Source organism: Glycine soja, chromosome 13 (assembly GCF_004193775.1).
Source record: "Glycine soja cultivar W05 chromosome 13, ASM419377v2, whole genome shotgun sequence".
Classification (NCBI taxonomy): domain Eukaryota; kingdom Viridiplantae; phylum Streptophyta; class Magnoliopsida; order Fabales; family Fabaceae; genus Glycine; species Glycine soja.
The window spans coordinates 16,109,698-16,131,172 of NC_041014.1; the positions used below are offsets into that span (position 1 = coordinate 16,109,698).

At 31.0% G+C, this 21,475-nt stretch overlaps 1 protein-coding gene across 1 annotated transcript; it reads right to left on the minus strand.

The window, feature by feature from the left end:
- Positions 1–19,846: 19,846 nt before the first annotated feature.
- On the minus strand, positions 19,847–20,862 carry LOC114381391 (mini zinc finger protein 2-like). Its single transcript, XM_028340633.1, has one exon. It carries the CDS (start codon positions 20,675–20,677, stop codon positions 20,408–20,410), a length of 270 nt encoding a protein of 89 aa, XP_028196434.1. The 5' UTR covers positions 20,678–20,862; the 3' UTR covers positions 19,847–20,407.
- Positions 20,863–21,475: the final 613 nt, after the last annotated feature.

The window sequence follows — 21,475 nt, forward strand, 5'->3', positions numbered from 1 at the left end:
ATCTGCATTTTCTGTTTACTTTATAATAAAGTTCTATTAGGAGAGTGCATTTGCGCTGTACTACTGTTGACAATAGACATGTACTTGAAATTTTTGGGTCTGGTTTTCTTCGTAATTAAGGTGCATTTGTATGTGTGGATTTATATAATGGAAGTTTAATTTAGTTGGTTCAACATTATGCATGTGAAATGAATAGTATAATATACTGTTATGTGACCCAATAGAGTATTAATAGTGTTGTGCCCTCTTAGGTCCATCATTAATATCTCTTATTTGTCTTTTAACAATAATAGATAAATATGGATAATAGTATTTCATTTAGGTAGATTCTAGAAGGAATCTATTATAATTGTTAGATGGGATTTAAAATATTTCTCTATATATATTATGTAATCCCAATTGAAGGATATCAATGAACCATCAGAAATGTTATCCTTATCTCTATTATTTGTAGAATTAGGAGTAATGGGAGAATAGCTTTTCCCTTACTTGACAATGGTGCTTTCATTAGCTCACTTTCCTCCCACATACACCTCACCACCTCCCATGGACATTCTGGTGTCTAACAGCATGAGTTGTAAACTGTAATACTTGAGTAAATTGGGTTTCTTTATTGGAGCTACGGGACTAAACTAATCATATTGGTTTCATTGAATCTTTAGTTATTATGTTCTAAGCAGGAAATATTTGTTGATTTGGTTGATAACTAATATTTTTCCGGGAACTTTGATTTCAAATTGAAACGTTTATTTAATGGATCAAGGAGAAAAACACTGAGAAAAAAGATTTTGATGAGCAGAGCTTGTTGAAATTTAAACAAATAAATTGTTAGAAAAAATGTACATGCTATTTCTTTTCATATTTTCAGTTGATAAAAGAAAAAGGTTTAGAAAAGAGGAGATTGTTAGTGAAAGCTTTAATATTTGTTTATATATGATTTGTCAATAAGACAACAGGAACCAAAGTCGCATTTGAGTTTGCATTATTACACAAATTTAGAAATTAAATCTTAAATCACATATGTTTAAGGATGTTGAATTTTTTCCTTTTACTTTGCAAAACCAGATAAAAAAATATGAATAGCCAGATCATATTCAAAAGAAAAAATCTGCATAATCAGTTATGTTTCCATGTGAAGCTATAATCTTAGGGAGAATCAATGAAGGGAGAAACTAGAAAGTATCACTTCTTTTTAATTAAAAATTACACAATTTATCTTTTCTTAATTTTAATCATAATCTAAAAATTGGTGTTCAGTGAAGATTTAGTAACTTATTTAAGGTATTATATTTAATTATCAGGGCATCATAATATCTTTTTAATTTTTAACAATGTGTGTGCGCGTGCGTTTTGATATATTTAAAAAAACATTTGTTTGTTTTTAAAAATCCTTTACAAAATTATAAATATTTTTTTAAAAAAATTGATCCAAATTTACATAAAATTTTAATTTTGTTTATGACTCTGATGTTATTGGTTTTAACTATATAAATATTCTTTCAATTGTACTATTTGATTTGTATACGATACAACTACTATATCTTATAAATGGATAATTAGATGTAAATATGGTTTTTACCCAAAATTCTACCGTAACACTAATGATAAGGATGGTAGTACAAAAAGATTCTTTCCCTATTCTCCTGTCTTTATCAATAGTTATCTTAGCATTTTCATGTGCCTCAATAAAACAATTAACATTCTCTGATAATTAAATGCACAAAGGCTGTCATTTCAACCCCATTCACGGTCTATCAAAGTATACAATTGTACTTCAGGTAAATATAATGCTTAGAAACATATATTTTTTTCAATAACGTTTTTCAGGAAATTATAAAGCCAAAATAAATTAATTCAAAATCATACTAACTGAAAATTGATTTGCCAATATGTTAAATTCCTCATATAGAAACACCCTCATCATCATGCGTTAATTCCATACACATTGCTTTATGATTGATGATAGTTGATTAAGAAAATAATGCATATATGGTGCAATACAGTTATCTTAATAATGCAATTTTATTTAATATGGAGGTTAACTTTATTTTGGGGTGCCAACAAAACCGAGTTTAACACCCTACATGTCATGGTGTTGATAGGCAGCTTTCTGTCCCTACCTAAAAATTACATATGGCGATAAATGATGTGACTTTCTAAATCACTTGAATATGTGTATTAACTTTTCATGTATCTTCTAACTTTTTAAACCACATTATTTTATATAAATGGTTATAGTTGCTGCTAATTCTAATGGCTCTTTCTGTAGATGATAGACCCCTCTCTCTTTCAGTCTTGTTGTATTCTAACGTGCGTGCACGCTACATATTAACAACACGTGCCCCGACAGTGTTGTTTTTATAGCTTCAAAGTTCAAACACCTACATTTGCTAGCTAAATTCACCTCGTTAGGCAGAATTAGAGATCCAAAATCAGGAATAAAATCAAATAATACGATAGGAGTTATGTTATTCACATATTTTAAATTTAAAACATGTGACAGTATCGTACCTAGTAAGGCCAAACTTTTCTTATATATACTTATTTTACATTATATCTTCATATAAAAATATTTGAATCAGGAAGTTTTTTTTAATAATAAACAAAATTAAATAAGTAATTTAAAGGCTTTTAAGTCTTTTTTTATGATGTTATATATACAAAATATCTATTAATTTTGATAGTAATTAATCTTTGACAATAAACTTAGTTAATCATCTGTATATAAAAAATATTAATTTTATTCATAAAGCTCAAACTTAATCTTATTTTAAAAATTTAAATTAAGTTTCACTCATATAAACATAATGTTGATAAAGTTTTTAAAACTCTAAACAAAATTAGTCTTACAATATTCAAGTAAAGATTTGTGTTGATAAACTTAATTTATCACCTTTAATGATCTCTTCTTTTAATTACATATATTTTTTTCATTTATAAAAATTTGAATACAAAACATTACTTAAAAATTCAAATTTAAATTAACATTATGTTTAAAAGTCTTTTAACTTTTAATGTTCTAAACAAAATTAGTCTTACAAGTTATAATATTCAAGTAATGATTCAAAAACTAAATCAAATATTTATATATAACTTTACCTGATTGGAGAATCCTCTAGATTGCAGGCAGAAGATTTTCTCCTCAGCTCTGTATCCATCTTTTCTTCAGCACTTTGTAATTTTGTAATATAATAATTTAATTGGAAGAAAATGACAAATGTTTTTTGTTTTTGTTTTTTAACATATCCAATATGAGAGGTGACATTTGTCATACAACTAGTGATTGATATATGCACTGACAAAAAACAATGAAAAAGTCACAAAAAAATTATACGTAGAAGTCTATTGGCATAAAGCTCACCTGTACAGGTAATTGAAGTACAGAGTCAGCATCTTGAATCGATGCACATGTAGTAACTTCGTAAAGTAATTTCAGTACAAATTTTATTCAGAACTAGCTAGCTAGCATGCATTTCTTGCTATGTCAATAATTCATTGAGTTCATAAAAAAAAAAACCTTGTTATGATAATCAATCACAATATTTTAGATCAATAAGATATGTTTTGTGATGGAAAATTGGAAATACTACTGGTCTACATCGAGGCAAATAATTTCAACTTCAACAATGATGAGGTTCTGTGTAAGTGCAGAATATAATTTATTGGTAGTTGTAACCAGAGAAAATATCTGTAGGGGCTCTTTGGGTGTTCAGGGACCATAGTTATTGCATTACAAAGGATACAATAAATGTGGCATTCTATTGTTATTTGGATCCACTACTGGGAAAAATTTAATGAGCATCTAGTGTGTGGTATGGGGGGAAGCTAAGTTGCAAAGGTCAACTTAATTAAGGGGAAGTCCCAGCACACAAAGCAAGGAAATTCAATCAAGTAAAGTCCTCCTTAGACTATGCTATCTTGATTGAAGAGGATCTAGATTTTTTTCTTCATAATAAATGTAGAGTATAGTAGTATATTATAATCCTATAATCTTAAGGATTTGTTTTATAATTATGCATTCTTTTTTTTTTGAGAGAGAATTATTTTATTATCATATAGTCTCTTAAGGATTTCTTTTGCAATCAATGCATTATCAAATGAAATGTCAGGAGATTATTTTATATTATTATTTTTGTTTCAATGGTTCAATATTACTACAGTATAATAATATGCAAATAATTAAGAATGGTATTTAATATTCTTATTTATATTACAATTATTTATATATTTTTTATTATGTTTGTTATCTTCCTCATTCATTACTTTGACATTTTATACGTTGTTTTTTCTCTTAATTTTTTTATTTTGGTACAAGAAGAAATCAAAAGCAAAATACACAAAAGTTGACGGACTCTCCCACAACACATCAGGAATAACTGAATTCGTGTCTGCCATGGATGGAAAACTTGCAGAGAAAGCTAAAGAAAAAGGAATAGGAAGCTATGATTAGCATAGAATGAATTAGCTTACAAGAGTTGATTATTACAATTGGTTATATAGTTGGTTACAAGAGTAACTAACTTGCAACTAACTAAACTAACTTAGCTAACTCTAGTTACATTATGATCAAGCTGAATTAACCATGATCAAGACTATATCTATGCTAAGAGCCCCCCTCAAGCTAGGAATAAATGTTGACATTCCTAGCTTGGAATGCAGAAATGGAAAGGCACCATGCATTAGAGCCTTAATGTAGATGTCTGCAAGTTGATTTGTAGAGGAAACAAGGAGTAATTTCACAAGGCCATTCAACATCTTCTCTCGAACTATGCGACAATCAATCTCAATGTGTTTTGTTCTCTCATGAAAAACAAGAGTGATAGCTATGTGGAGAGCAGATCTATTATCACAATACAAAGCAACATGGTGCTGAAAATCGATTTTGAACTTTTTTAGCAAGAAAATAAGCCATTGCAGCTCACAAGTAGCATTAGCCAATGCTCTATACTCAACCTCTGAGGAGCTTTTGGATACAGTGGCTCATTTCTTAGATTTCCATGAAATCAATGAATTACCAAAATATATGGCATAACCAGTAATAGACCTTCTTGTATCAATGCAACCGACCCAATATGAGTAACTAAAACCTTTTAAATGAATGTTAAAATAAATAGAAAGAAAAATCCCTGCACTTGGGACCTTTTGGTGTATCTAAGGATTCTGAATGCAGCTTGTTAATGAGCTGAGGAAGGTTCAACAACAAACTGACTCAGATGTTGCACAACAATGTGATATCTGACCTTGTGTTAGTTAGATCAATCAATCTTCCAATTAATCTCCTGTAAGAAGATGCATCCTCAACTGAAAAAAAAGGATCCTGAATGTTGTTGATGCAACCTTGTGGTATAGTTAGAAGGAGTAAACACTGGCTTAGAACAAAGCATGCCAGTGTCACTGAGAATGTTCAGAGCATACTTTCTTTGGCAGAGATTGATGCTAGTGGTTGTTCTAGCCACTTCAAAGCCTAGAAAGAACCTCAAATCACCTATGTCCTTTATTATGAAAGCACTGTCTAATATATATGTAATACTTTGAATCTCAGCCAAATAATTAACACGCAAAACAATGTCATCTACATAAACCAGTAAAGCAGTAATAGACTTGGATCTATGCTTGAGAAACAAGGAATAATCAGATGCACACTATTTGTACTAATGTGAAATTAAAAAAAAATCCAGTCTGACATTCCATTGCCTACTTGCTTGTTTCAGACCATATAAAGACCTTTGAAGCTAACAAACTTGTCCTGGCTTGTCTAACTGCATACCTTGAGGAAAAGCCATATGCACTTCTTCATTCAAATCACCATGTAATAAGGCATTGTTTACATCTAATTTCTTTAGATGCCATTGATTGATAGCAGCTAAAGCCAATAAAAGTCTTACTATGGTTAACTTGGCCACTAGAGAAAAAGTGTCTAGATAGTCTTGGCCTTCTATTTGAGTGTAGCCTCTGGCTACCAGCCTTGCTTTATATCTTTTTATTGATCCATCAGACTTGTGCTTGATCTTATATACCTACTTACATCCAATGTTAGTCTTATGTTGTGGAAAATCAATAAGAATCCAAATATTATTAACTTCTAATGCCTTAATCTCTGCATTCATAGCTTCAATTCAACTGGGATCTTTAGAGGCTCCATTGTATGATTGAGGTTCAATTGTAGAGAGATTGGCAATAGTTGATGATGGATATGTGATGTGAGAGTCTTTATATTTGCTTGGCCTGTGTATCTGTCTCATGGATTGTCTAGGTGCCTGAGTGGCTTTTTGTGAGATAGAAGGATTAAGATCAGTGTCATTGGGTTCAACAATGGTATGATCAATTGGTGGTTCTGAAGGAAAGTCATCAAACTGATCAATGGTACCATCAAAAGAAGAGGTTGGCACATGCAAGACAGTAATGGGATCAGGTTTATCTTGTGCAGTGAAAGGGAAGCAACCTTCATATAAAATGACATTTCTAGAAATAGAAATGGCCCTGTTTTTAAGGTCAAGGGTGATATACCCCTTTGTATTTGGCTTGAAACCTAGAAAAATAGAAGTAGTAGCTCTTGGATCAAATTTCTTTTTGTTGACAATTAAGGTACTAGAGAAGCATAAACAACCAAACACTCTTAAAGAAGCAATATCATAGGAGGTTCCATATAATTTTTCATAGGGAGTTTTATTACCAAGAAAAAGAGTTGGTATGCAATTAACGAGAACAACAGAGTGAACTAGAGCATAAGACCAAAAATAGAGGGAAAATTAGATTGAAATAACAAGGATCTAGTAACATTAAACAAATGTTGATGCTTTCTATAATTCCATTTTGTTGGGGAGTTTCAACACAGGAAGTTTGATGTACAATTCCAGTTTCATCATAAAATTGTCTCATAATGAATTCTAAGTCATTGTCTGATCTAATCATTTTCACTTTTGTATCAAATAGTTTATCAACAATAGCAACAAAGTTCTTTAAGTGTATTTGTGTTTCAGCTTTTGAATGCATAAGAAAAATCCAAAAAAACCTTGAATGGTCATCTACTATAGTGAGAAAATATTTGTAACCATTTAAAGAAGTCACATTACAATGACCCCAAATATCAACATTTATAAGAGCAAAAACACAGGAAGAATGAGAATCATTGCCCGGAAATGACAACTTTTTCTGTTTTGAATGATGGCAAGTATCACATACAAATTCTTTATCAGTTGTAAGAAAAGGGTAAGATTGTTTTAACAATAACAACCTTTCAAAAGATGGGTTGCCAAGCCTAAAATGCCACAAGTCTATAGGCACTTTATTACATGAAAGAGCTGAAACACTAGCAGAAACAAAAGCTGTAATAGAACTAGAATTATACTCCTTAGGAGGCTTGGAAGGAAGCATCTTGAGTCTATAAAGACCTTCCACCATATCAACTGTACCAATCCTCTGCAAGTTCTGCATATCCTAGATAAAGCATTTATCATTCATGAAAATTAGCTTGCGAGGCAAAGAAGAAAGCAACTTAGATGTAGAAATCAAATTGAACTGAAAGCTAGGTATGTATAGAACATCCTCAAGGTATAAAGACTAAGAGAATTACATTATGCCTGCATGAGTTGCAGTGATTGAGTGGCCAGTAGGAAGTTTAACAGTTATGGGATTTATTTTCTTGTAGAAAGAAAATAAATGAAGGAAAGCTATGACATGATTTGTAACACCTGAATCAAGGATCCATTCATTTGGACTTGTCTTGCTTACACTACAAGTAATGGATAAGACATTACCTTTGTCTACATTGTTGGAACTAGTGACTGTACCTATTTGATTCACATGTGAATTGTTGTGAACTGAGCTTTGTTGTTGCAGCAGTGCCATCAAAGCCTTATATTGTTGAGAAGTCAACTTCACTTCAACATTTTGTACATCTTGATTTTAATAAGAGCATCACATGTACATTTTTGATCACATGTACACATTGGACCAGGTTGATAGCTTTCCAATTCATCCCAAATAACACGTGATCTTGTAAAATAATCAGTAATGGCTTTGTCACCTTGTTTGATAGTTGCCATGTCTTGTTGCAATTATGAAGTTCTCAACAAATCACCTTGTGAGTATTTTGATTTTAGATCTTTCCATATGTCTCGTGCATCATCCATCTAAAGTACGCTCTGTCTGATTGAAGGTGAGACTGAGCGAACAAGCCAAGAAACCACTATGTTATTACACCTCTTCTTAGCTGCATGAAGTGCATGATTTGATGGATATCCTTGAATCAAACCATCAACAGATTCAACTTTATTTTTCATACTCAATGCAGTAAGCATTGAATGACTTTACGAATTGCAATTTGATGAATTGAGAAATGGAGAAACCAGTGCCATTGTAGGATTTTCTCTTGGATGAAGATAGTATGGGCTATGTATGTTTAGTGATTGATCTTGTTGTGGTTGATCGCTACTCATTATGAAGGATAATGAGAGGAAGAAATCGAATAAACGAAAGAGGAAACATGAACAATGAGTTGTGCAGCATAGCTCTTCAAGAGAAGAGCTCTAATACTATAACATAATTCATGTCTGCCATGGATGGAAGAAAACTTGCAAAGAAAGCTAAAGAAAAAGGAATAGTGAAAGCTATGATTAACATAGAATGAATTAAATTACAAGAGTTGGTTACTAAAGTAACTAACTTGCAACTAACTAAACTAACTAAGATAACTTTAGTTACATTATGATCAAGCTGAATTAACCATGATCAAGACTATATCTATACAAAGAGACAACGATAGAAATAGCCCCACTAAACCAATTGGTCTGCAACAACATTCACTTCACGAGGAATTGCCAAGAAGAGGACTCTCCAACCCGACGTGTGAAAACCCGAATTCTACGCACTATACCAATATCCTTGTGACCATGAACACTAAACTCATCAGTTGCTTGAGTGGCACGAATAACATCCATTCAATCTGATTCACACACCATTTCTTTGACTCTTAGGTCATAGCAAACATGAAGTCCTCTCTCTATAGTTAACAATTCCACATGTAGAGGGTCACCCTGAGAAGTAGAGTTGTTGGCAAACCCTATAATCCACCCCTAACCGAGTCTCAAGCATCACCCCCAAATCCCATAACACCAAGCCTCTAATTCCAACTTCCGTCTACATTGACCTTTAAAGATGCACCCAATCATAAAGGGCACCAATGCAAAACAAAATCCCCAAGCCTTCTATACTTTATAACATCCCAACGAATCACACCAAAAAGATAGGGATCTAGAGGTTGTAGGTATGAGATTGTACAATTGAGGATGACTTAAAGAAATTAATTGGTATTACATATACCAACAAGATGCATCTACTTTTCGGTAGTACACCACAATTAAGCGTGCTTGACTTAGAGTAATTATAGGATGAGTGACATTTTGAAAAGTTTCCCATAAAGTGTGTTAGTGAGAACCAAGCATGAACACTAAACCCGACGTGTGAAAGAAACAACGCCTAGCTAAATCTTTCCCCAAGTACTAATTCCCCTCTCGTGTCTCGTCCTATTCCTATGCAGTTGTATATGAAAATACATTGCAACTCTGCGATCGACGTCATGTTCTGCAGCTGCAAATTTCATTCCTAATGCAAAAGGGGCGAAAAACTATGAAGGGTTTAAAATATGAATTTGATTTGTCTAATCCAAGATCAACATTTTAAAAGAAAGAGAAGGTTAAATAACCTTTCATTCAAAAAAGTAATTGAATAACTCTCATTAAAATTAATATAATGAAATGTGTTAATCAAAGTGATTATTTTAACAATTAATAATCTCAAATTTAAATATTAAATATACAATCATGTTAAATATTTAAAAGGATATTTTTAGTACCTTCCTACCATAATGATCCTATTTAGCGTGAATATGATTATTTATCATAAAGAATTTGTATGATTTTTTTAAAATAAAAATAATAAATTTGTGATTAAATTAAGTGACAAAAAATTGCTTTTTTATTGCTAAATTTTAACTGATGAATTTTCTAAAAATTATATTCAAAGTCTCCTATTGCTAATTTTATTTTTTCTAATAATAACTTAATAACTTTTTTATACATATATACATCAATTTGATTAATAATTTGGCGTTTTCTTCTATTAAAATGTACCACGCACGCCACAAAAGTTCAAACAAATTCTTGGGTGCTGTGTGGTATATGTCTCCTTAACCAAATTTTCCCAAAGTGAAATCCCATTTGGTGAAGATTATGACCTTGTATTAGGGCTGAACTATAACTGTGGTTTGCATTAGAACATGCTCCATGTGCCACTATTTAAGAGGAGTTGGCAACTTTCCTAAAATAAACCGTTACAGTTCTCGCAGGAAACCTTTGCTAAAAGGAAAAGATTTGCACAATTGGTATGATAATCATAATCTCAACCTTTAGGGCATAAGAGGACTGTGTGGCCTAGATCACAATATCAATATGGATAGCCATTTTCATTGGATTGTCAGTGTCCCTCTTTAATTAGTACTCTGCTTTGTGTCACTATGTGTCCTTTACAAGGGAATGGCACTATATCTAGTGGCTTTGATTCTCTTTTAACCTCATCTGTGAGGTTGGGTAAATTTTATTATCTAGCATGGCATGGAGTCATTTTCAAGAAAGCTCCTGCAATCGCGGAAAGCCTACATTACTACACATCTTTTTTTTTTTAGTTGTATAATTTGAATTTGAGTTATATATGTGTGATTTTAATTATTTTTAAGTTGTCTAATTTAATTAAGTATATCTTTTAAAATTAAATGAATTTAGTTCCTTTGTGAACTTTCTTCTATTTAAAATCTTTTTTTTATCTAAATATTTGGAATGTTGGATTTGGATTATAAAATAAATATAATATATACATTGAGAACTTAAACAAATTTAGTGAAAAATCAATAAAATTTGACAAAACTTGTAGGATACAAGATTAAGGGATGAAGAAGAGAAAATATGAGATTTTTTTTTACTTCGAGTGAAATTTGATATTTTGGCGGGTAACTTTTGATATTAACATGTAATTAAACTTTTTTATTGATGTTTTCTGTTTAATTTGCACAATTTTTTTAATATTACCAAAATTGCTTAACTTAATCATTAGAAAATGAATCAAGTAATTATAATTAGCTCCCTAAAAAGGTACCAACTTTAAAATCCGATTTATGAAGCAAAGCCTTTAGTTTAAGGTCACGTGTCCCCGCATCTGGAACGGATGTTGTACCCGTTACAAATACCCCACTAACATTATAATACCTAACACATTCCATTTGATTGATGAGTTTGCTTATTAATATATCAAAATTTCCATCATTATAGTAGCAGTAAATATATAGGTAAGTCACATACCAATATTGAAACTAACATGTTAATGTTATTACCTAGAGCCACTGAAATAACAATCTTGGTTAATTGGCTTCGGTTTTACTTTATCTAAAGTGCAATTCTCCTTGGCTTTGAAAGCACTTTTTTTTCATTCTTAAAATTAATATGTTCAACAAAATAACCGGGATAAAAAAAGAAGGAAAAATCAATAAAAAGAAAGAATACTTAAGCAAAGCAACAAATTTGTGGAAATTGGACCAGTTATTGCGATCGATGGAGTCAATAGTGGACCACACAATTATGGGTGTTGCTAGGTGCACCCAGCAACATTGCTGGTGCACCCAGCAATATTAAAAAATCTCCATTTTGCCCCTCTGATTATTAAACCTACGTCCATGGTTACACTTAGAAAACTTTCTTATTACTTGCACATTTTAAAGCTTACAAGTGTCTCTATATATAACACTAATGAGACACAAATTTTTACAAACCAAACGATGTGGGACAAAGAAACTAAGACGACAAAACTCTAACATCTCAAAGCATAATAATGGCTATCACATTTGTGGTCTGTGATAAAATTCCCCAAAAAGATTACCTTTTGGAAATGCTCACCAGACTCCCTCTTGTAAAGGGTGAAAAAATCCTTTCCAACATCAATTTAGGATGCCAAGTTCCGCTTAAGATAGTAAATAGTCCCAGTAAAAATAGCACTCATTAGGAATACCTTACTCACATCAGATTGAACACTTTTTTTTTTTGTTAAACTTGGATTGTTCTTGCAAGCTTAGCATAACTTAGCTCTGCAACTGTACCTTACTCACATCAGTTGCATAATCAGGCCAAATAATTTTCCTTTTTATTTGACCATTGCCAATGCAAGTGTACAACCATTTCTACTAGGTTAATAATGAAAATGACAAGAATATCTTTGATTGGGGATCAATATAGACTGAGAGCATACTTATGATCTTATAATATGACCCTGTTAACACAAAAAACCCCAATTTACAGGTTGTAATTTGAAAGTAACAAATACAAGAATGCAATTTAAAAAGCATCAATAATCATAAAATCCTACAAAGGTATACTGGCATCTAGTGCCTTTGACCTGGATATCGTGGCCCAACCACGAGAAATTATGATGTTATTAAGTCATGTTGAGGCCTAATATCACCCATCACACCAGCCCAGAAATTGATAAGAAAAATCATAAATTTCCATTTGGCATGTAAACAATGAACTCTAAACATGTATTGCATAGAATCCCTATATGAGAAACCGATGCTATCAGATAATTTGTTTCGATTTCAACTCTTCAATATGACATATTATTTGTATGTTAATAATATAATGAATTAATTTATGTTGGGAGAATGGTGGTAAGTTAGAGTGAGCAAGTCTTCATTTGGAGCTGAAAACTCCAGTATCTCTTTACTTCCAGCAATTGACCCCACCTTAATAAACCAATATTATTAGCAATTTCAGAAGATATGATTTGAAGATCATCAACAAACTAACATACCTTCTTGGCATTTGGTAAAACTGTTGTGTTCTGTTTACCATTACTTCATTTTTTACGAGCAAATGTAATGCAATGTCTATACTAACATAGTGCTTAATTATATAGCTTTTTAGACTAGCTACTTCATTTTTTACGAGATTTAATTTGATTATCTTTAATACAATCACAAGATGCAGTTCAAGCAAATTAAAGAGGAAAGAACAACAACATCAATTGAACAAGAATTGATAGTAAGATTCTTAGGAAACAAGCACAGGGTAGTATCAAAGCCTCTCATCAAGGTTGGTTTTAATTATTAAAAGAAAAAAGTAGGTGTGAATGAGCGGAACATATATAGTTTACCCACCAAAGATAAAATATGTGGCTCTATATCCTCCTTGTCTCGGAATCTTCACTGCTTGGAACTCAACATCTCCAACGGTAGCCTCAGCTTTCAAATCCTACATTGTAAAAAGACACATTTAAGCAAATGAATGAACCATTTCTAGTCGTTTTGTAAACAATGGGAATGCAAGATCATTTCTAAACTATTTGCATGCCCCAAAGATAAACAGATAATAATATAAAATTAATCAAATTATAAACCCTTTTATGAATAAAGTCTAACTCTGAAATTTTGCACACAATGTGCAGATAGTTTACCATGGCTGAGCAATGCAACAGCTAGAAAGCAGCAAGCTCTTGGAGAGGAGTAGGAATGAGAGTTAATTTTGGTTGCAGTGTAATTCGTGTGAAAAGATATACTTTATAATGATCCCCGAGTTGCTTTCATGACAAGGATGACACGAAAAGCTTGCTAATAAATCATATCATGCATTGTACGAAGGGACGTCTCTATTGGCTCATAGTTGGCAACTTGGTAAGCTAAACCGACCTCAAAAAATAATACTTAGTTGGTGTTATAGAAAAAAATCACGTTGCACTCTCAAAGGTAAAATTCACATTTTAGTTCCTGTTCTCATTAGGAAAAAATTCTTTGTATTGCTTTATTAATGTTTGTAGTATTGTATTAGATGTATGCATATTATTTGACAACCATATAGTGATCTGGAAAACAAAAATCATAGAAGTAAATAGTGTACAGGTTTCACTATAGTTAATTTGGTTCACCCTCTTTAGTCAATAACTACATGTTAAATGATAAGTTTGTTGAATTTAGTTTGAAATAACAAGATAAAATTTTTTATGGACATTGAAAAGTCATGATAAACAGTTATTCTTCCTTCAATGGAGGCTATTTATGATTGCAACAAATTGATTAATCATATTATGCGCAGGACTCTTGTTTTTTCAGTTTTGTCTGGATAATGTGTTGGAAAAGGTAAATTAAAACGAACTTTTAATTGATTATCTCAAAATTAACTTAGTTAAAATTGTAATATTTTTTCTTGTGTATAGTTTCTACTTGGAGGTACTAGCTCTCTTGTTTCCTTAATTATTTCTTTGCATTTGAGGGAGGGAAAGTGGAATAACTCAGAGTAGGATATAGGAAATTTTTATTTTAATCTTTTTATTATAGTCCTTTCTAAAATTAAAAGAAATGTGCTGAAATGTTTATCACAATCTAAAACCACTTACTTATACTGTGTCAAAGAGATCAGATTTCAGTATCAAATCAAAATAGTGGAATGCAGGTGGATGATATGGACCTATCAGTTTTTGACTTGTCAACAATAGTTACGGCCACTAGCAACTTCAGTGTCAAGAACAAAATTGGAGAAGGTGATTTTGGACTTGTATATAGGGTAATTTGCTTATAGATTATTATGACATTAAGAATTGAGGAATAAAATGAACAATTCTTGATTTCTTTCAAATGATCAATTTGAAAATTGTCAGGGAAGTCTAACAGATGGGTAGGAAATTGCTGTGAAGAGGCTCTCATCAAGCTCAACACAAGGATTGACCAAATTTAAGAACGAAGTAAAATAAAGTTTGTGTGTTGATCTTTTTTTTTTTTTTTTTGCATCCTTGGTCTAACCTAGTTAGTAAAATAAAGTTTGTCTGATATCACTTGTTAGCCTTAGTCACCTTTGGCATAGATTTATGCTTTTAAGTTCTTTAATTTTACCTCATTTTTGCTTTTCAGGCTAAACAATTGTGCTTGGGTATAATAAGTACACTTATTCTAGAGCATAGGCCTGTGCGTGTGGTTGCCAAGGCTGGAAATGTACTAGTCACACCAGCCTAGAAATTGATAAGTAAAATTATAAATAATTTCGTGTTAAACAAAGAAAGAAGAGAGAGATTGGGGATGTGCCTACGGCATCGATGAAGGAGGCGATGCCAGGAGGGCACAACTTAGGACAACGAAGAGGGAGGCTTAGGAGGATGGGGACTTCTATAACAACAACGACAACAAAGGTGAAAACACTGGTGATGAGAGGCAGCGACACCAATGACGAGAGGCTAGGGCTCTAGAGGTTTGGACTTGTGAGACGTTTAAGTACGAGAATGACACCACAATGAAAATTGTTATTATTTAAAAAATTAACAATATCGGTTTTTAATAAAACCGATGTTAATTTAACACTCACAACATCGGTTCAAAATAACCAATGTTAAGAGAAATTCACAACATCGGTTATTTTAAAACTGATGTTAACAAAGACACTTTATTTACAAAAATGACACCATGCTTTTGTTAACATCGATTTTCATTAGAGTCGATGTTAACTGGATTGACATTAAATTCATCTTTTCTAGTGCTGTTCGAATTGAATAAGATCATTATGAGTGATAAAACTCTTCCTTCAAGTATTTAATGTAATTGTATATAAATTATTTATCTTATTTTTTAAAAGGAAATTATTTATTTTCTTATATTAATTATTGCAACACTAATTATTTCATCTGTTATATAGTTTTAGTACTTGTATGCGTTAATTGTTTTTAATTTGGTTAATTTTTTGGTATAATTTTCAATTATGTGTAGGTTTAAATCACTTTTTTTTCTTACTTTTATTTTTAAAAATTATATAAGAAAAAATACTTTTAACTATAGATCACTACTAATTAAAGTGTTAAATTTTTGCCCGCTAACTAATTTTCCTTGTCCACTCCTGTTCACGTGTTTGGTGGTAATGTATGATAAATTGGTTGATATTTTTTTATAAAAAAACTAATTAAAAATTATAGTTATAATGATTTCTAATAGATTGATAGTATAATTATTTTTATAAATCTCGTTGGAAATAATTATCAGCAATAAAAATAAATGTGACACTAAAAATAAACAAAAGAATTTATAAAAATTAAAACATGAAATATGAAATTCTGCAAGAATCAAAAACTTATTTAGACCAATAATTTTTAATAGGAGCCAAAATTAAAGTCAATTAATTTTTAAAAATGAAAAAAACATTTTAACTCATCGATTGTGGATAAAAACAATTTAAAACTATACTGAATAAATACTCCTTATTTTAAGCTTTTAAGTGGGGGTAAACGAGTTTCTTTCAAAAAATAAAAGTGGGTAAACGAGTAAGATACCTTCGTTGCCCATAAGGATGGTTAGGACCCAAACATTATTTTTCGGGCACGGCTAGCGCATCCAAAAAAATTGTTAGTACACCTAACAATTTCACAAATTTCCCATTTTGCAGGATACGGATCAACTGATCCGTAAGCCTAATTAATTTTTTTTAAAAAAATATCTATTACGAATTAAATTAAAATTAATGATCCAAGTAAAAATCGAACATATAACTTTTAGGTTATTAATATAATGTTCTAACCAACTAAGTTAATAAATCAATTATATTATAAAATAAATAATGTTGCTATACATAATATTAAACTTTCTAATGTATATTTAATGCGCATGTAAATTTAAATAATAAATTTTGTCATAATTAATTTTGATATAATTCATAAGAATTATTTAATCCGTATACTTTTTTTATAAATAAAAAATATTTACTATTAAAAAATTTAATATATTAATAAATTAAAAAAAATATTTTTGAAAAAAAAACACTTACAGATCATGTAATCCGTATGAGTTAATTTGTATGACTCATACGGATCACGTAATCCGTAAGTTTTTTTAAAAAAATACTTTTTTTTATAATTTATTAATATATTAAATTTTTAAATAGTAAATATCTTTTATTTATAAAAAAGTATACGAATTAAATAATTCGTATGAGTTATATTAAAATTAATTATCACAAAATTTATTATTTAAATTTACATGCGCATTAAATATATATTATGAGACACTTTCACTAAAATGGATTTTATAGTGAAGATTGCTTGGTTAACGTGTGGTTTAGATTAATAGATTTTTTTAGCAATTCCCCATATGTTGTCATGTAGCATTATGTTGTTAGTGTTACTAATTTAAGAATGCATATCTTAAAAAATTAAAGTTACTTGGAAACTACTCTAAAGTTAAAAACTAACAATAAAAGTTTTAAAAGTAAATTAGAAGTCCAATAGAAAAAAGTAAATTGGAAGCTATTTGATATATAGTTTTCATTTAATTTAATTTTAAAAGGGTAACATAAAAGAGAGCAAAGAGAGAAAGGGGATAGGGGCCAGAATTGTGAGAGATGTGAGAGGACAGGTAGAGACAATAGAAATTAGAGAGAGAACATGGAAGAGAGGAAGGAGGAGAAAGAGAGAAGAGAAACAATTTTAAAAGTTATATATCTAATTTCCTTTTCTTCTATAAAAATCAAATAGTTTATAGTTTGAAACTTTTGATTTTAAGAAGAGAAACTAAAAAAACCTTGAGCCAAACTAACACTTTTCATGATCAAAGGGAATACTTTACAAAAAAAAAATCTATGAGGAGGCAAAGGTGTTAATGGAATGGTGCTAGGTTGCAGTAAGACAAATTTACCAAAAAGGAAATTAGATTGCTTGGTGAATAAGTCAAATAATATTTGGATCGAGCATAAATTGCTATCAGGCAACAATATACTAAGGAAAAAATATTGATGCAACAATTAATGGAGGGATCTATACCATAATTTAGTAAGTGAAATATTATTCATATTACAAATTTTACAACTAAAAGAGAGAAAGAGACTAAAGAGAAGCCGAAATATAACAAACTTTAAAATTCCCACAAGATAGTAAAAAGTTTAGTTTGTTAAGGTTATTAGTTTCTATGAGCAAAATATATTAGGTTATTGGTTTCTTACAAATATTAGTTGAAAATTTATTCAAACTGACTTATATTTATAAATCTTAAAAGTAACTTTTAGATAGAGTGGTTCATACCAAGAATTGTCACAACATCACAACTTCAACGCCATTCTCCTTCAGATATTTATTTATTAACCAAATGTAGTACTATTGGGTGCATACACAATTATTGTTCTATGTAAGTTAGAATGTTGGCGCAATCAAACATGCATTTATATGAAAGCAAATAGACATAACATTAATTTCTACCTTTGCTCAACAATTTAAACACTCCATCTTAGTAAGATATTGGAAAGATCTTTCTTTTGAAAATGGATAAAATCTCCTTTATCCATATTATTTCATATATGTAGCTAGCTCGGGACTACTTGGTCTGATTGGAATATATTCGGAATAGACATGTACCTGATTCAGTATTAACGTATACCTGAAACTTTGTTTCCTTCTATGCTCAATGCCTAACTTGTCCACTTATGCTTGCACCACGTCACATGGAAGATAATATCTATGCATACCAAAGTGGTACTTTGCTATCTCCTTTTATGAAAGCTAGCTATAGGGCACAATAAGTGTCTTCTAAATATCTTCCCCTTTGCACATTCTACATGTTAATTTTAGTTAACAGCCACTTTGTTGAATGGCAAAAACGAGTAGTAGTGTTTGTGACTTTCAATTCCAGTAGTGTTACATGAAATTGTCTATCATCAGGTATGCACGATTCTGTTCTCATCATGATCATTAGTTTACTTCTACACTTGCATTCAGGGTTTACCGGAACATATGGAACTCCTTCATGTGTTATATCAATAATAGGAACATACAAACACACACACGATTAGGTAACTTCTTTCTTTCTTTTTGTTTTTTTACTTTTGGTTAGGCAAGTTATATCTCAATGTTTTTTATTTTTTATTTCAATTTAATATGGTTTAGGATTGAGCATTATTGTCGTCTACATAGACATGTCTAAGTAGAGAGATAAAGTTCAATTATAAATCATATTTAATGTGTTCAATTTTTTTCTTATCAGCGTGTTTGTCTTTGACATGAATTTTAATGTCTAATTAGTAGAAAGTTATACTTATAATGTCTTTAATTTTTTTACAATACTTATTACAATAAAAAGAGAGAGATAACAATAGAAAAGAGTAAAATGTGAGCTAAGATGAATGGTGTACCGTAGAGCGGTAAAATTAAAAATGAGTTGTGAAAAAGTGTTGTGTAAATAATTTTTCTCTCTTTTTAACCCTATATTTTTTGACCCTAGCTAGTTTGATCTAGATTAAATCAACTTTTAATGAGTAGTTAATGAAACTTTTTGTTTCAACAACCAACATGATTAGACATGTGGACCGTGAAACTATTCAAAGCGGTCTCAAACGACACTAGCTAGTGGATTGGAGATTTATTTGTGATCATTGTTGTAGAACTTAACCAAAACCAGATAGTGGCTTTTAGGGGATTAAGGGAGAGTGAAACAGGTAAGCGAGTTGTTGTTAGCATCATAAAATTTTACTTAGCATATAAATGCAACTTCTTTGTATAACGGCTTTAATTGCTACTTTGTTACACACGACACATAGTAGCACACTAGGGAAACTGGCATGCATGATATATAGTAAAAGTGATGATGTTGAATTCCTGAACACTGTCTTGATCATGGAAGGAAATATAATTCAGTGAAAACAATACCAAAATTGAAGGGGGGGGCAAATGGAAAGAGTGGGCATAGACAAGCGGGGTTTGGTATAGCGTGGAATCCTCAAATGATATGATCTGGAAAGGAATCAAAATCAGCATGCCACGAAAAGACAAAAAAATTAATTAAGGCAAAACCAAAACCAATACCAATTTTCCTCATCAAATTTCAAACTGATCACAATTGCTACATTGTGTAGCTACAAAGCAAAATCCATAACACAACTTACATACATAAGCTCATAAATAAACAAAGCAACAATAAAAGCCTAGTTTAACCGAGTAATTACTTACATGTTTGGAAACACTATTTCTCAGAAATAATTAATTTTTCTTTTTACAAAAAAAACAAGCAATTATTTCTTCAAAACAAGTTAATTAAACCAAACATGTAAGAAGAGAAGATGGTCAAAACTTTGCACACTCATCATCACAAAAACAACTTGTGATTGCCCTTTTTCTCTTTACACACATCAACCTCAAAATCATCACCATACATTACCACTCTAGAATTACTATATATAACAATTCTAGAATATTCATTCATACTAGTTCAGTAGTATGCTTAATTAATTAAAACCCCAATTCTTAATTAATAACAAGCAAAAGCAAATTCCACAAAATATATTACAAGGGATATGATATGGAGTGTAGCAGCATAATTGTTGAGGTATAAACATTATGACGAAGCTAGCTCTGATTAAGTTCCATTGGAGGTAGGCGAGGAGCACTCACTCACCACTTCGGTTTCCTGTCTCTTGTGGAAGTTCCTGTGGCAACCACAGGCGGCACAAGTGAGAGCAGCACTTGTTCCTTCTCCGGTGGCGCCACTCGCCATGAACTCCCTGCAGCCATCAACAGCATACCCTCCCACATTCGCGGCGTGATTCTTCTGGCACTCGCCGTATTTCACCGTCCTAGCGCTCCTTTGAGGCTCCTCTCTTCTCACAACTACTTGGCGCTTCCTCATGATGCTACCTCACAGTGTAGAAGTACTAGCTAGCTAGCTAGTACCTTTCAGATTCTTCAAATAACCCTGCAAAGATATTACATAGCATGAGAATTTTCCAAGAGGTCTTGGTGAATTGAAATCAGAAACTGAAAGAAAGCAATCGGAGGAGGAAGAGAGAGTGAGGGAGAGAGGGGTGAGAGTATAACTTACTTGCAATGGATATGCAGAGCCCTAACCCTAGGGTGTGTATTTATAAAAGATGAAGTTCATCTTCTCTATCAATAAATTTTAACAAGTGGGACCCACTCATAAGTTTTAATGACCTATATATGTTTCTCTTTAGTGTATCTAGCTTCTTTTCAATCATGTAAGAGTTAACCAATGAAGGTTTTGGTTGATATAGAAATTAAATATAATTTTAGAGTATAAAAATGTATTATTCTATATAAGTTTAATTTTTATATATTTTTTATGTCATTTTTTTCACAGTAAATTATTAAGAAATATAATAGTAATAATTTTGAAGTAATTATAATACAAATGAACAAATTTATTATATATAAACATTATTGATTAGATCACTATATTAAAAATGCTTTATACTTTTTAGTGTATCTTTTATTTAATTTTATTCTTATATATAGTTTTAAGAGTAAGAAATTACATTAATTGTAATATGAAAAATATACTTGAAGTAGAAGACGATTATATATATGATGACTCATATATAAAGTCGAATCACTTTCAATGATAGCAGGTAGGACATTTTTTTTTCTTTCTTTTTTTTTTACTCTAGAAGGACTCACCGGGAAAATT